The 16016-nt window shown below is 47.2% G+C and overlaps 1 protein-coding gene across 1 annotated transcript in view; it reads right to left on the bottom strand.

The window, feature by feature from the left end:
• The window catches only part of LOC124712469 (formin-like protein 14), a 55682-nt gene that overhangs the window by 26897 nt on the left and 12769 nt on the right, over nucleotides 1–16016 (bottom strand). The window contains exon 2 of the mRNA XM_047242765.1: nucleotides 2046–2295. Coding sequence (XP_047098721.1) covers nucleotides 2046–2295 — 250 coding nt within the window. The remainder of the gene's footprint in view (nucleotides 1–2045; nucleotides 2296–16016) is intronic.

Here is a 16016-nt window from a genome sequence, read left to right as displayed (position 1 = left end):
CTAAGATGTAGAAATCCCTGGTGTGAAGGTACAAGGCTAGGAAGCGGGTAGAATTAAAGTCTTGATAACTTTAACAAATTGCAGTTTATTCTGAATGAATACAGCTCACCCTAACTGCGCGGTGATTGCATTCACAGGAAGGCCAAGTCTAACACAGAGACGGTGACTGACTCCACCGTTCCGACTGCCTACTAGAAGCTCTGCAATATTTCTTAGCGCCCTACGTTAGAGTCCCGCGGCCACGCCCTAACGCTCTCCAGCTACCATCTCCGGCTGCCTGCCTACAGCCCGTCCCTCAGCCCAAGTCGGCTGCTGCTATCACTCTCTAACTACTCGACAAGAAGAACCCCCGGAGCGGCGTGCTCTCGGGTTTTGTTAGCGTTTCCCCTTCGACCCCGCCAGCGCTTGGCATGACGTAGCGTCGAAGGCAACTTGTCCTTATTTGGTATCGTTAAAACATTGTTGTTGCTATTGTTCTTCAGAGGCTGAGTGGAGGGATAGAGGCGCCTCTCCCTATATGGTCACGCACTGCGTCCTGAGCCCTTCATTGGCTCCTCATGACGTAGCGCTGTCCCCACCAAGGGCCCTCTTTCTTTCTCTCTCCACTCCCAGACCTCTCTCTCTAGCCAGGGATGCTTTCTGTTTATACTTCTTAATTGATTGCTTATCATGAGTCCCTGCACAGACCTTCGTTTGTATCTGCTGGCTGTTTATTTTCTTATCAAGCACCGCTGCCCAACAGTTTGAGTGCCGCCTCGGCTGACCCTTCGGCCACGCCTGGCGTCCAGCGCTACAACTTTAACTTCTTCTTACGTACTATTCTTAAGGTACTGCAGTTAGACTTGGCTTGTTCCTGCGGTTACAACAACGTGTCCCTTGACGTTTCCACTAAGGATGTTTAGGTGTGTGAAAATCTGGCGTACAGACGTATGACACAAATGACACCCAATCACCTGACCACGTTCGAAGTCCGTGAGTTCTGCGAAGCGCCCCATTCTGCTCTCTCACGATGGCTAATGACTACTGAGTTCGCTGATATGGAGCACCTGTCAGTAGGTGGCAGCACAATGCACCTAATACGAAGAACGTATGTTTTTTGGGTGTCCGGATACTTTTGATCACATAGAGTATGTATTCCATTGTCAGAGGTATCACAACTGTTTTCCCCTGTAACTTCAGACCGTACAGGGATCCTTACTTCAGATTGATACATTTATCCTTCCCAATCACCCTGGAAAGTTTGTAATGTCACGTCAGAATCACCCGTTGTTGACGCTCTGTTGCGTCGTTGGTTGGCGTTCCAGGACATGAGTTCCTATTCAAAACATTATATACTTACTCCCCTTTACAAGTAGTAGAAGTTTGTAACAGGAATATCTGAACACGCTGAATACCCTACCAGAGCTTGTAACAAAATACTACCACTTTTGCGGCCGTTGAACACGTCACGCAGAATTACAGCTCCCATCATTTACTTTATCATCGATGACATGTACGTGTACGAATTAAGACTGACATCGTACCATGTCTGCTCGGAACTTTACTTCTTTGGTGTGGACATAGATGTAGAACGACGCAATAAAACCATAATATTTTCGTTTTCAGACGCTTTGTACTGTTGTTCCTGCTCTTCTCTGTCCCCCGCCCCCTCATTTCCATTATTCACGTATCTCGTCAGTGTTACAGAGTTGCAAAAATTTGTGCTCAACTGGATGCTGATAACCCCGCGCTGCAGGTTGCTGCGCTGTAGCGCGTCGGTGGGCTCTCCATCCCAAAACCCGACTTCCCCACCCACCGTGGCGGCCGAAACTCGCGTTTCCCACGCGGCTCCTCTATTTCGGTTGAAATATAAAGCCGGGTACGTGTCCCACATCGTGCCGGAACGAACTGCCGTGTGCGTGAACGTGTGTGCCTAAACACGTCATACCGGTGACAGCGGCTGTAAAGAATGGAAACAGGTGACGGCCGTGTCACAGCTCAGTATTTTTATTTCGCCTCCCCCCCCCCCCCCCCTCGCTCTCTCCCTCTGCCTCCTCCTCTCCCACCGCTCTGTCCACGTGACACCGCGAGTACGGCGCGCCGGCGTGGCAGCTACCCGCCGCGGGTACCGGCCGGTCCGGATGTAATCTAAAACACAGCGCCGCCGGCCGCGCGTACATAATTATAAAGCAGAGCGATGCTGCGGCAGGCCGCGGCACAGTAGTGGGCGGGGCAGGGGGAGGGGGAGGGGGAGGAGTTGGCGCGACAGCTGCGGGCGACGCCGCGGGCACGGGCCTGCAGCGGCGCGTCGCAGCCCTGTTTACCGCCGGCCACAGTGATGTGATAATTATTGCGTGGCCGGCCGGCTCGCCACACCCTTCCCGCCGCTGCTCGCTCGCCGCTGTGTGTATATTTTCGTGCAGCGCGTGTAATGTATTGCGGCGCTGTTCCGCAGTGCGCGAGCCCGCCGGTGGCAGATAACTGTGACGTGTCGCTCGCGACGCAAAATTTCGCAGAGCGGCCCGTGAAATATCTGCGTTACGTCAAAGTAGATGGCTTGCTCCGACCACACGCGATATGACGCGGCTATGGTCGTCACATGAAATGAGCTAATCCACGTGGTGTCTAACTTACTTGGCTTTCTTTTTTTTAATATATTATGAGGTGACAATAGTCACGGGATACCTCCCAACACGATGCAGGATCCCTTTTGCCCAACGTCGTGCAGCACATGAATTCAATAAGTCGTTGTAAGTACCCTGGAGAAATTTTGAGCCGTGCAGCCTTTGTGTCCATCCATAACTGCGAAAGTGTTGCAAGTGGAGGACGTTGTGCCCGAACTAACTTCTCCATTGTATCCCAATAATGTGCGATGGGATTTGTTCTGGTGTAATCACAAGCGCCAGAACGACGAAGACGAACGGAAGACCAGGGAAGGTGGTTAGGAAACGACGGCCAATGGTGCGCGTAATTGGACCGCAACCGCGCCAGGAGCGACATCTGAAAGAAGTGAATATGAGCGCCGTTCCTGCCATCCTCGGGTCACAGATCGCCTCACTGTACTGACGTCAGTGGAACGTATTTGCGGAGCGAGCTACAGCACCAACTAGTTGTGGTCCTCATCAGTTACTTGTCTGGACTTTGCCTACAGTGAGGACAATTTCTGTTGGCATGTTACTTGTGACACAGATGTATCTCCAATGTGTTGTCAGTTGCTTTATAGAAATAAAATACTAATGTTAATTGTTTGAATTGTTGTGTAGCATTCCGAGAACGCTGCATCCCTTGGGCACCCTATTAGCGACGAGTGGGCAAGACCCCACAGGATTAATGTCAGGTGATCTCGATCGCCAAATCATTCGCTCCAATTGTCCATTCATCAAACTAATCCTGAGCAGTTGTGACCTGGTGATATGGTGCATTGTCATCCATAAACGTTCCGTCGTTGTTTGGCTGCAAATGATCTCCAAGTAGTCGAACGTAACTCTAGTAAATGATCGGTTCACTTGGACCAGAGGACCCAATCCATTCCATGTAAAAACAGCCCAAACCATTCTGGAGCCACCACCAGATTGCACAGTGCCTCGTTGACAACTTGTGTCCATGGCTTCGTAGCGTCTGTGCTACACCCGAACCGGACCATCAATTCTTAGGCTACCAACTGAAGTCGCAAGTCATGTGACCAGGCCACGGTCTTCCAATCGTCTAGGGTCCAACCGATATGGTCTCGGACACAGGCGAGGCGCCGCAGGCGACGTCGTGCTGTTAGCAGCGGCAGTCTAGTCGGTCGACTGCATCCATAGCCCATTAACTCTAAATTTCGCCGCACTGTCCCCACTGACACATTCGTCGTACGTCCCACGTTGATTTATGCGGTTATTTATCGCAGTGTTGCTTGTCTGTTAGCACTGACAGCTCTACACAACTCTACTTTGATCTAGGTCGTTAAGAGAAGGCCGTCGGCCACAGCGTTTCTCGCAAACTCCTATGAAGTGTGTGGATACTTCCCACGACGTATTACGCTGTATTATATGCAATGAACGTAAGATAAATTGAAGCCTCCGAGCAGTGAAGCTTCCGTAGCATAGCGCGAAGTCGCAGTAGTGGCCACAGTTTCAATCTATAGTACTCTTGGCGATATACAAGGGATATGCAAAATAATGTGAACAGTGGTAGTAATGGGATGGTTCTGTTTGACGATCATCAACGCCGGTAAGGTAAGTGTGGCGCGGAACTGTGCGTGTTCAGTGCGGACTAGGCATCAGAGCAAGTCCAGAGGCCGAGGTCGACGTGCAATGAAAGACGTAAGAGAGTTCCAAAGAGGGCAGATTGTAGGTGCCCAATTAGCTGGAGCTTCAATACCCAAGACAGCCAACTTATTGAATGTTTGAAGAGCAACTGTTTCCACAGTCGTGACAGCCTAAAAAAAATATGGCAAGACATCATCGTGTAAACGTAATGGTGGGCGCAAATCAAAACTGAATGACAGAGAACTGTGTAAAAACAGCACAAAACTATGGCGACTAAAGTGACTGCAGAGCTCAATAGCCACCTTCGAGACCCCATATCTATCGACTCTGCCCGCCGAGAACTCCATAAAGCGAATATTCATGGACGAGCTGCTAACTGAAACCATTAGTGACGCAACCAACGCAAATAAGCGTAAAACATGATGTCAGGAGCATAAATCCTGGACGGCTGATCAGTAGAAACACGTCATATGGTCCCACGAGTCAACTTTTTTGTTATTTCCAACGTCGGGCTGGGTTTACGTTTGGAGAACGCCAAAAGATGCCTATAATCCTGTTTGCTTGATTCCAACCGTTAAGCATGGAGGTGGAAGTGGACAGCCATATCATGGTATTCTGCTGGTTCCATCATCACTCTCAATGGTCGTGTTACAGCCAACGATTATGTGAACATTTTAGGTGATCAGGTGCACCCCATGAGTCAAATGTGGTTCCCCAACAGTGATGCCACAGTTCAGGACGATAGTGCACCCATTCACACAGCCAGGACAGTAAAGTCGCGGTATAAGGACATGCAACGGGACTGCAGCGTCTTCCCTGGCCAGCACAGACCACGGACTTGTACATTATCGACCACTTGTGGGCGGTATTGGAGCGCAGACTCTGGAACAGATTCCCGCCTCCCCCGTCACTACAGAAGAGGTTCTGATCGAACTGTGGCATAACATTCCACTGAAGATTATACAATCATTATATGCCATATTCCAAGAAGAATCGCAGCTGTATTACGGCCAAATGGGGGTCCAGCCCCTTATTAATAAATGATTCCCAAGTAAGTACAGGTGTTCACACTATTTTGCCTATCCCACGTAGAGCACGCGTTGCCAACGGCGCGACGAACTGCTCTGCGGATTTCATTGGAAACATTTACTGACTGTCTCAGAATAAGTCTCTGCACAGCCACACTATCCACTCTGTTGAAGTAAAGTTGACCACCCTCACATCACTGTGTGAGCCAGGACTGAACTTCTCACAACTAAAAACCTTGTACCTATGTACGAAAGAAATTGATTGGAATATTCTCATCGTTAAAACTTCCTACTCCGCTACCAACTGTTTACTAACACACCATTGTCGGATGTAGGATTTACTGATTTTTCTCGCACGCCAGATAAGCGTTAACAGAAGTAACCTCCCCCTGCTCCCCCCACAATCCTCCAGCTGGCTCGCAGAGTATAGTTGCAGATATACAAGGGGCAGTGCAATCTAAACCGACCACAGGGCACAACGGGACAATGGAATGGTTCCATTCCAAAGTAGTCGCCACTCCCATTACGTTATTTATCCTGCTGGAAGATTAGATGATCAATTCCTGTTCGTAGAGCGTGATCGGCCGCTGGCGGATCAACAACCGGACATACACTTGCACTTCCTCGTCCGACTGAAACCGACGTCGACGTATGTCTTTCTTCAGGTCGCCAAAGACGTGAAAATCACACGACCAATGAACAGGGCTGTACGCAGTGTAGTGTTTCAAGAAACTAATCGCTGCAGAGTAGCCTTCGTCCGATTGGCATTGTGGGGGCTGGCGTTATCGTGTAACAGGATGATTCCATCAAGCAGTATTCCGACAGCCCTAGGGCAAACGGCAAAGCCAGCAGCGCAAACATCTCATACGCCCCCACCAAAGAAATGCAATTCCGGTAACGTCATGATGAACTTCTTCTTCGACTGCGGGGCCCTTTGCTCACGGCTCCCTCGAGCGTGGAACCGGAATCAGTGCACAGCACTATGGAAACGCACTGTAGAAATTGCGACTCGCCATAAAGTGGAAACGCCCTGTAATGGTATCGAACTGATTCATCCCTTTGCACGTTGAATCCCGCCCTGACACCGCCAGTCGGAAGAAGGCTGCGACATACTCCGTACAGAGCGGATCTTCACATCTTTGGCGATCTAGAGGAGAATATATTTGGTGATCGGTTTAGTCGGACTGAAACATCCCCTTAGAAAAATTTTACAAATGACAGTGCTGGAAAACCTCTACGTTATTCGATTTTCAAACAGCTGAACAGAACTGGACGTACTCAGACATTTCACGCTTTACTTATTCTGATCAACAATATTCTGACACACAATATTTTTAGCGCAACGCAATCTGACTTTCAGTAATCCCTACAAAAGAATGGCCCTGACTAACAATAACCTGTACCTTTCATGAATCACTTAACTCGCAAAAATCTTCGTTACTCGAACTACTGCAATACAGCGAGTGCCAATACTGCCAGCTAAATAAACGATTCTAACTACTGAAGGTACTAACTACTGATAGGCATAGTTAGCAAATGAAAGATTTTGATAGAGAACAAACAATGTATTTACCTTAATAATATTCAAAAGGCATCATATATATATATATATATATATATATATATATATATATATATATATATATATATATAGGGTGTTTCAAAAATAACCGGTATATTTGAAACGGCAATAAAAACTAAACGAGCAGCGATAGAAATACACCGTTTGTTGCAATATGCTTGGGACAACAGTACATTTTCAGGCAGACAAACTTTAGAAATTACAGTAGTTACAATTGTCAACAACAGATGGCGCTGCGGTCTGGGAAACTCTATAGTACGATATTTTCCACATATCCACCATGCGTAGCAATAATATGGCGTAGTCTCTGAATGAAATTACCCGAAACCTTTGACAACGTGTCTGGCGGAATGGCTTCACATGCAGATGAGATGTACTGCTTCAGCTGTTCAATTGTTTCTGGATTCTGGCGGTACACCTGGTCTTTCAAGTGTCCCCACAGAAAGAAGTCACAGGGGTTCATGTCTGGCGAATAGGGAGGCCAATCCACGCCGCCTCCTGTATGTTTCGGACAGCCCAAAGCAATCACACGATCATCGAAATATTCATTCAGGAAATTAAAGACGTCGGCCGTGCGATGTGGCCGGGCACCATCTTGCATAAACCACGAGGTGTTCGCAGTGTCGTCTAAGGCAGTTTGTACCGCCACAAATTCACGAAGAATGTCCAGATAGCGTGATGCAGTAATCGTTTCGGATCTGAAAAATGGGCCAATGATTCCTTTGGAAGAAATGGCGGCCCAGACCAGTACTTTTTGAGGATGCAGGGACGATGGGACTGCAACATGGGGCTTTTCGGTTCCCCATATGCGCCAGTTCTGTTTATTGACGAAGCCGTCCAGGTAAAAATAAGCTTCGTCAGTAAACCAAATGCTGCCCACATGCATTTCGCCGTCATCAATCCTGTGCACTGTATCGTTAGCGAATGTCTCTCGTGCAGCAATGGTAGCGGCGCTGAGGGTTTGCCGCGTTTGAATTTTGTATGGATAGAGGTTAAACTGTGGCGCATGAGACGATACGTGGACGTTGGCGTCATTTGGACCGCAGCTGCAACACGGCGAACGGAAACCCGAGGCCGCTGTTGGATCACCTGCTGCACTAGCTGCGCGTTGCCCTCTGTGGTTGCCGTACGCGGTCGCCCTACCTTTCCAGCACGTTCATCCGTCACGTTCCCAGTCCGTTGAAATTTTTCAAACAGATCCTTTATTGTATCGCTTTTCGGTCCTTTGGTTACATTAAACCTCCGTTGAAAACTTCGTCTTGTTGCAACAACACTGTGTTCTAGGAGGTGGAATTCCAACACCAGAAAAATCCTCTGTTCTAAGGAATAAACCATGTTGTCTACAGCACACTTGCACGTTGTGAACAGCACACGCTTACAGCAGAATGACGACATACAGAATGGCGCACCCACAGACTGCGTTGTCTTCTATATCTTTCACATCACTTGCAGCGCCATCTGTTGTTGAAAATTGTAACTACTGTAATTTCGAAAGTTTCTCCGCCTGAAAATGTACTGTTGTCCCAAGCATATTGCAACAAACGGTGTAATTCTATCGCTGCTCGTTTAGTTTTTATTGCCGTTTCAAATATACCGGTCATTTTTGAAACACCCTATATATATATATATATATATATATATATATATATATATAAAAAAATCAGTTCATGATATACAGTATTACAAATTTAATCTTTGTGATGGACGCATGTCCAGATCGTCCGCTCTCAAAATTCCTGCCACCTCTCTCCCCAGATCCACCACTGCTGGCGGCGTATCTCCAACTGCGCAACGCTACGCGCTGTTCACATCCAACTGCCCAACACTACAATAGCAAATATTCCAGCAATGCAAACCAGCCACAGACTGCACACAGCACAGTCAGTAATTTACATACAGAGCGCTACGTGGCGTTACCAACATAAAAATCTAAACAGCCTACTTACAGGACTAGGAAGTGAAAGTATGATATTGCAGTTCGTGTGTTATTCCGAATTACGATACGATGCTCCTTTGGACAGGCATACATGTCAAAAAGAATAGGCACTGCGGCGTCTACAGCCATTATGAAATACATGAAGTGTATTCGTAGTTGTGAATATGGACAACCACCAGCTGTGTAATGCGATGACGACAGTGAAGAGTTGTGCCGAACAAGGACTCGAATTCGGATTTGTTCCTTATAGCGAGCGGTCGCCCTACTGCAAACTGAGGGTGACTCACGGCCATACCCAAACTTCAAGATGTCGTCAACCATGTGTCTACAACCTGTACTTGCACGTACATTATGTATACTCCTGTACATGCGAGACATTTTACTTGAAAGTCGCTTGCCCGGAGTCGGTGGACAAATACAATATTGCAGTGCCTCGGGTAGGCTCAGACAAGTCTGTTTTTGTACCCTGGAGTGCTGCTCTGAATAATTGTACTTTACAGTGCTGATAGTGTCTGCTACTTCTGTTGGCTTTCACCCAGGGGACTTAGACACTGGCTCCGAATGTGCTTCTTTTGCGTTTCTAATGTTTAGAGTTAGCCCTCAGTGAAGTAATTAGTCTGAATGCAAATAAATAGTGTTTCAGGCTCCTGAGTTCCTTGTCTCCAGCTGCGTGTAACCTATCCAGTAGATGCATACGACGCCGTTTGACGCTGATACGAGCAATCAGTCTGCCATCACCGGAAATTTGTCTTCCTGTAATTTAATTGCTCCTAACTACTCGGCAGTTGTAGATTGACTTGTGACCCCCTGTTTTCCCTCTGTCCTGTGGTAGGACACGACAGCCCAAGACGCTCCAAGAAATTATTTAACCTTAATACGTGGCTGCCTATCACAACCAGGTGCAGAATGTAGCCCTTCTCAGTGCCCACTTACTGCACGCTGGCAGGACATTTAAGGTTTATGCAACAGATATTGTAACCTAGGACCGTTATGGGGAAATCGACCTGCTTCTAAGCCAACCGTGGCAGTTCCACCCAGAACGCATTTAGGAGGATTAGCGAAAGACCGACCCATCAGCAGGCTGCAGAAAACTCGACCCTGTCTTAGACAATGGACACAGGGAGACCACACACACAAGGCCAGCATAAAGAGATGTTGCAAAATGAGCATTAAATATGTTACTAGGGTGCTTTCTACACATTTCCTATGCCCTCACTGTCTCGAGATACACATAAAATACCATTTTTTCATACTTCGCAATTTTGTGATGTGAACACAACGAAGTGCAACACAAGAATGTAAATCACAGCTTGACTTTTTTGACACAAAGCGAAAAAAATGGTTCAAATGGCTCCGAGCACTATGGGACTTAACATCTGAGGTCATCAGTCCCCTAGAAGTTAGAACTACTTAAACCTAAGGACATCACACACATCCATGCCCGAGGCACGATTCGAACCTGCGACCGTAGTGGCCGCGCCGTTCCAGACTGAAGCACCTAGAACCTATCGGCCACACCGGCCGGCCACATAAAGCGAGTTTCCACAGATTTCGCTCAGTGGAAGAGGGATCAAAATAAGGGAAGATGTGTATCGGCTTATCCGTAGATACTTTACTGTTTCTGAGAAAACGAGCGTCAGAGTTTGCGACGTAATTTAGATGCTATTTAGCGCGTGAGACGCTGAGTCGAAGTGGCGCGGCCTCTCGCCTTTGCGTCCCGCATTCAAAATCCGATTATTTTTTTTATTTATTTCCTTTTAGTTTGGCTCTGAGCACTATCGGACTTAACTGCTGAGGTCATCAGTCCCCTAGAAGTTAGAACTACTTAAACCTAAGGACATCACACACATCCATGCCCGAGGCAGGATTCGAACCTGCGACCGTAGCGGTAGCGCGGCTCCAGACTGTAGCGCCTAGAACCGCTCGGCCACTCCGTCCGGCCCTTTTAGTTTATCTACCCAAGTTCGTAGAAGGTTACTAAGGACTGTTTTTTATCAAATTAGGGGATAGAATGGTCTTTTATTAATTACAAAATTACAGCCAGGTTTCACAATAAGCGTCATATTTTTATTGTATAATATGTATGAGCTGTTTTTTCAGGGTTTACAATCCTTTTAAATTCTCGTACTCTCATATTTCATTATAATATCAGTTCCTAATCGTTATATTTCATTCTTAAGTTTATTACTCAGGAAGGAAGGATTGGTGCATTCCGTAGGATGGTACCGATCGTAGAAACATTCGAAAGAGAAATGCCGAACATTACGAGCATCGTGCGAGGACAGGTTTACACAGTAACATTTCCCGCTTGCAACTGCTTGTGAATCAAGATACAATACAGGAACTTCCTGGAAAACAATTCCGAATACTTTTTACACGCATTATTGTTTTTCATTTTTTTCGCTAGACGTACAATTAGTAGACGAATAAAGACAACTTTATTTCAACATGAATTGGAAAACAATAATGTAGTAATCTCCTACGAACGCGGATACGTAAATGGAAAACAAAAATAAAAATAATAATTCCGTTTCTAAAACGGGTGGCAAAAATGAACCTGTGATAGCCACTGTGCCACCGCTTCGGTTTAACTGTTTTCTCACTAGAAGACACATAAAGTATCGCGAAAACATGGACTGTTGTTTTCTCAGACACTGTGAACAAGCCACTTGTTCTGATCTCTCGGGCTATGGCACTTGCCGTGTTCTCCTCGTGAGCGCAACTGGTGCAGACAACCTGCCAACGGCCTACATACCCACTCCGCCATCGCACATAATGTGGCCGACGCCACTAGCTACGCGCTTTAGACGTCACACCCGAACAGGTGGTCACAATTATGCGACTCGGCGGTGTCGACTGGGAGTAAACGCTTTTGCCTGTCAATCGCAAGGGCCTTTGTGAATTAGCGTGATGGAGTGGTTTCGCGGCGACTTAACGGATTCCGGGCGAGCGCCCCTAATGGGATGGATGCCCCGCCGCTGCAAGAAAAACCTCCCCGGGCGCCGCCCCCGTGACCGATGGCCGCGCGCGCAACCCCCTCGGTAACAGTTGGCCGGCGCCGGCGCCCGCGCCCCACGCAATGCGTCTCGCCGCCGCCTCCTATTAATTACGGATGTGTGCTCCTTCCCCCGCCATTGTCTCCGTTCGCTTCCGTCCCGTGTGGCCAGTCAAACGCTTTAATGCGCCGCGCGCGCGCCGTGCGTGAAATGGAAGCGTGTTCACGGCTGTTGTTGACGCGGGGGGCCACCCGCAGACGCCGCGGGGCGCAAAGGCCTCCCTCCTGCCTACCGGCTGCCTCTCTGCACCATCCGAAAGGGGCTTGTCTTTCGGAAATGTCAACAGAGCGGCGCCGTCGAGTGCAGCAAACACTGAATCCGTACCAGCGGCGATCTAGTCAAACCAGCCTCCCCAGTTGTTTTGCATTCAGTGGGCTCGCTAAGTCGATCGTGACAAATACCAAAATGTCGATGGCGAAACGTCGCAGCAGACCTTGCGGGTAGAATTAACCCCTTCGTTCTAAACGGAACAAATTCGACGAATGTGAAGGTAACTTAGGGAGTACCACAAGGGTCTGTTATAGAGATGTTACATCTCCATGTATCCTCCGAAAGCCACGCTACTTGGTGTACCGCAGTCACTTGCTCTTTTGCTTTAAAACTCGCGGACATAACGACAGTGGGTAAGCTCCCGTTTGAGCTAGAATATGCCTAATTTTACAATCGTAGTCAAAATGGTTCAAATGGCTCTGAGCACTATGGGACTTAACTGCTGAGGTCATCAGTCCCCTAGAACCTAGAACTACTTAATCCTAACTAACCAAGGACATCACACACATCCATGCCCGAGGGAGGATTCGAACCTGCGACCGTAGCGGTCCCGCGGTTCCAGACTGTAGCGCCTAGAACCGCTCGGCCATCCGGGCGGCCAATCGTAGTCTTTTCGCGAGATATACATGGAAAGAAGCCACTCTTTGGTTGACTCTTCTGGGCTCGTTTGCTCTCGGAACTTTAAAAGTAACCCGTACCGTGATGCAGAATGTCTCTCTTGCAGCATCTGCCACCGGAATTGGCTCACTGTCTCCTTGACGCTTTCGCGCTTACTAACTGACCTGAAACAAAAAGCACTCCTTTTTTTTAGATCTGCTCTGTTCCTTTATCACTCTTATCTCGTATATGTCCCAGACTCACGAGCAATATTCAAGTACTGGTTGGAAAAATTTGGAAATTTGTGGTAGGGTTTTATGGGACTAAACTGCGGAGATCATCGGTCCCTAGCCTTAAGCACTACTTAATCTAACCTAACTTATGCTTAGTATAACACACACCCCTATGCCCGAGGGATCTCTAACGAGGTGAGCCGCGCGGAACGTGACAAGGCGCCTGAGACCGCGTGGTTACCACCGCGGCAGTACTGATCCAACTAAAGTTATGCAAGGTACCTGGTGATTATAACTAAACTCATTGTGACCCGAGAGCTGTAGTGCGACCGTATACAGGGTTAACATTAATAAAACCGACAAACTGCAGGGGCGGCTATCTGACTGGGAATGTAGGGGGAAAAAAACCCTATGTATGTGTTGCCACAGTAGATGGCGCTTACGAATGACAGTTCCTCCGACATTACGAGCCCTGTGTTGCAGGCTGTGTCATTGACGCAGCGTATAGCAATCAGCAAAATGGTCCGGTTTTCATATCGGGAACAAACCAACATAGTATCTGTGTATGGCCAAGCAGATGGAAACGGTAGAAATTCAGTATAGGTATACCAAAACAAGTACCCTTACAGACACCAAACACAACATTTATAGCCCTTATTGGGCGTTTGCATGATCATCGATCCTTACAGACAGACGAATGTGCAGGGAGGCGGTGGACTGTGCGTACACCATATCCGTAGCGTTGGGTTCTACGGGATACTGAGACGAACCATAGGATAAGCTCCATGCAAGAGGCCCGCCAACGTGATTTAAGCCAAAGAACGAGTGTATGTATCCTGCGTGACAACGGCTATTAACCCTATCACCTGCAATCCCATGGAGGCCACTTTGAACACCTGTTATGACGTTAATGTGATGCAGCTCTGAACTGTGTTCCAGGACAATTTGCTGTTGTTGCACGCACTCTCTCCGTTACTGCTCACATGTTTATAGGGCATTTTTTTCCTCCATTTCCACTCTGGAATCTGTCCCTGCAGTTTGTCGGTTTTATTAGTTAATGGTCTCCTTGTCACAGAACACTCAAACATGTTCATTAATCCGTACGCACGCTAGTATGACGAGAAAACAATAGTTCGACTTTCTGCCACCTGGTGAAAAAGGGGCGCTCTAATCAGTCAGAATATGAAATGTTTTCTGTTTTGGCGACACGTGTTGATTTCTTTTGTCAAGTCACAACTTGTGCAAAGGATGTATAAGGTTGAAGTATTCCGTACTAAATGGCCTTGTTAGTGAGGAGAAACACCTTAAACAGCTGGTAACGTCGTTTGATCAAAACAGCAGCGATTGTAGCTCTGTATTGCGGGAATGTCGTCGACAGAAACCGTTGCAGTTAGGCACCATGTCAATAAATTGGCTACGAATTTGATCAAAAAATTAGAAAGAACAGGTGGATTAGGTGGTGCCGCAGGGAGAGGGAGGCGTTTCATTTACATAGCAGTTGTTGATGACGTTGCTGTGGCTACAGTCGACCGTGCACCTCATGCCTCAAATTCTGCAACTAATTCTCTGCTCTGGTCAACAGTTCAAAAGATTTTGCAGCGCATTTTACAATGGCATCTCTACAACATACAGAAAGTGCACCCAACGAATCACCAAGATTAGGCTACAAAGCCGTGACTTAGCCCTATGTCTTTTGGCATGCATAGAAATGGCTGACGTATGGCCGCAGAAGTCCGGGGAATGTTATCTGGACAGACGAGGCACATTTTACTGTGCCCGGTGTCATAAATCCACAGAACTGTGGCATGTGAGGCTCTGCTGCGCCATATGTTGTGCAAGAATATTTGCTGCACTCAGCTTATCTGACCGTATCGAGTGGTTTCATAAGCTCCTTCATTCTCGGCCCGTGTTTCTCGCAGGAGATGACACCAAGCGAGCCCATTAGGTGTACAGTGGCATATGCGTATTATAAGGATCTTGTACAATACGTAATTCGAACTTTGCAAGAACGCAACTTTGTCCACTCGACTATTATCATGCAAAGTGGGGGGACATCACACGTCGATTCCCTGGAGAATGATCTGATTTGAGAAACTTTCGATAACGACAGCATCATCTCTAGGCAATTCAAGATAGGGATATCTGAAAGATCGTGCCTATCAGAGATGTGTCCAGACTGTTCCTGATCTGAAGGATAGGATGGCATATCGCTCCGATTACACCGGATAAACTGCGACCATGCCAAGTGTAAGTAGCCCGTTTATATGTTTGTATGTTGGCGTCCGCAGCTCGTGGTCGTGCGGTAGCGTTCTCGCTTTCCACGCCTGGGTTACCGGGTTCGATTCCCGGCGGGGTCAGGGATTTTCTCTGCCTCGTGATGACTGGGTGTTGTGTGATGTCCTTAGGTTAGTTAGGTTTAAGTAGTTCTAGGGAACTGATGACCATAGATGTTAAGTCCTATAGTGCTCAGAGCCATTTGAACCATTTTGTATGTTGGCAGCGCTATAGACTGTATTAATATCACTGACAGAGCTCTGCGCCCTCCATAGGAGGCTCTGTGGTTGGAGGGACTTGCAGTTAGCAGTTGGCAGTTAGCGAGCGGACGATTTTGACGTGTATCCTTCACGGAGATTTAGTGTTGGTTGGACATGCATTGTAAAATGATGGTTGATGTATTTGCTAATGTCTGGCTAGTGGAATTGTTGACGATTATACAATTTTTGGAACTGGATGTCACATGATTAAGGTAAAATCTGATAAATACTTTGTTTGCTCTTTAACAAACTCTTTCTTTTGCTAACCATATGCCTACTAGTAGTAAGAGCTTATAGTAGTTAGAATCTTTTTATTCATCTGTCTGTAGTTGCTTCCTGCTGCAATTGCTGAAGTTAGTGTTATGAAGATTTTCTGTGAGGTAAGTGACTTATGAAATTTAACGGTTATTGTTAGGATTTTTTCTAATTTCAGAGCCATTCTTTTGAGTTAATTATTTGAAGTTATGTCATAATTACAGAGCAGTCAGATTGCGTTCGACTTGTATATTGTGGGTAATAAATGAATAGGTTAAGTTTGAGTTGTCTTTGTC

This window comes from Schistocerca piceifrons, chromosome 8 (assembly GCF_021461385.2).
Source record: "Schistocerca piceifrons isolate TAMUIC-IGC-003096 chromosome 8, iqSchPice1.1, whole genome shotgun sequence".
Lineage (NCBI taxonomy): Eukaryota > Metazoa > Arthropoda > Insecta > Orthoptera > Acrididae > Schistocerca > Schistocerca piceifrons.
This window is presented reverse-complemented; position numbering and strand designations above follow the sequence as displayed.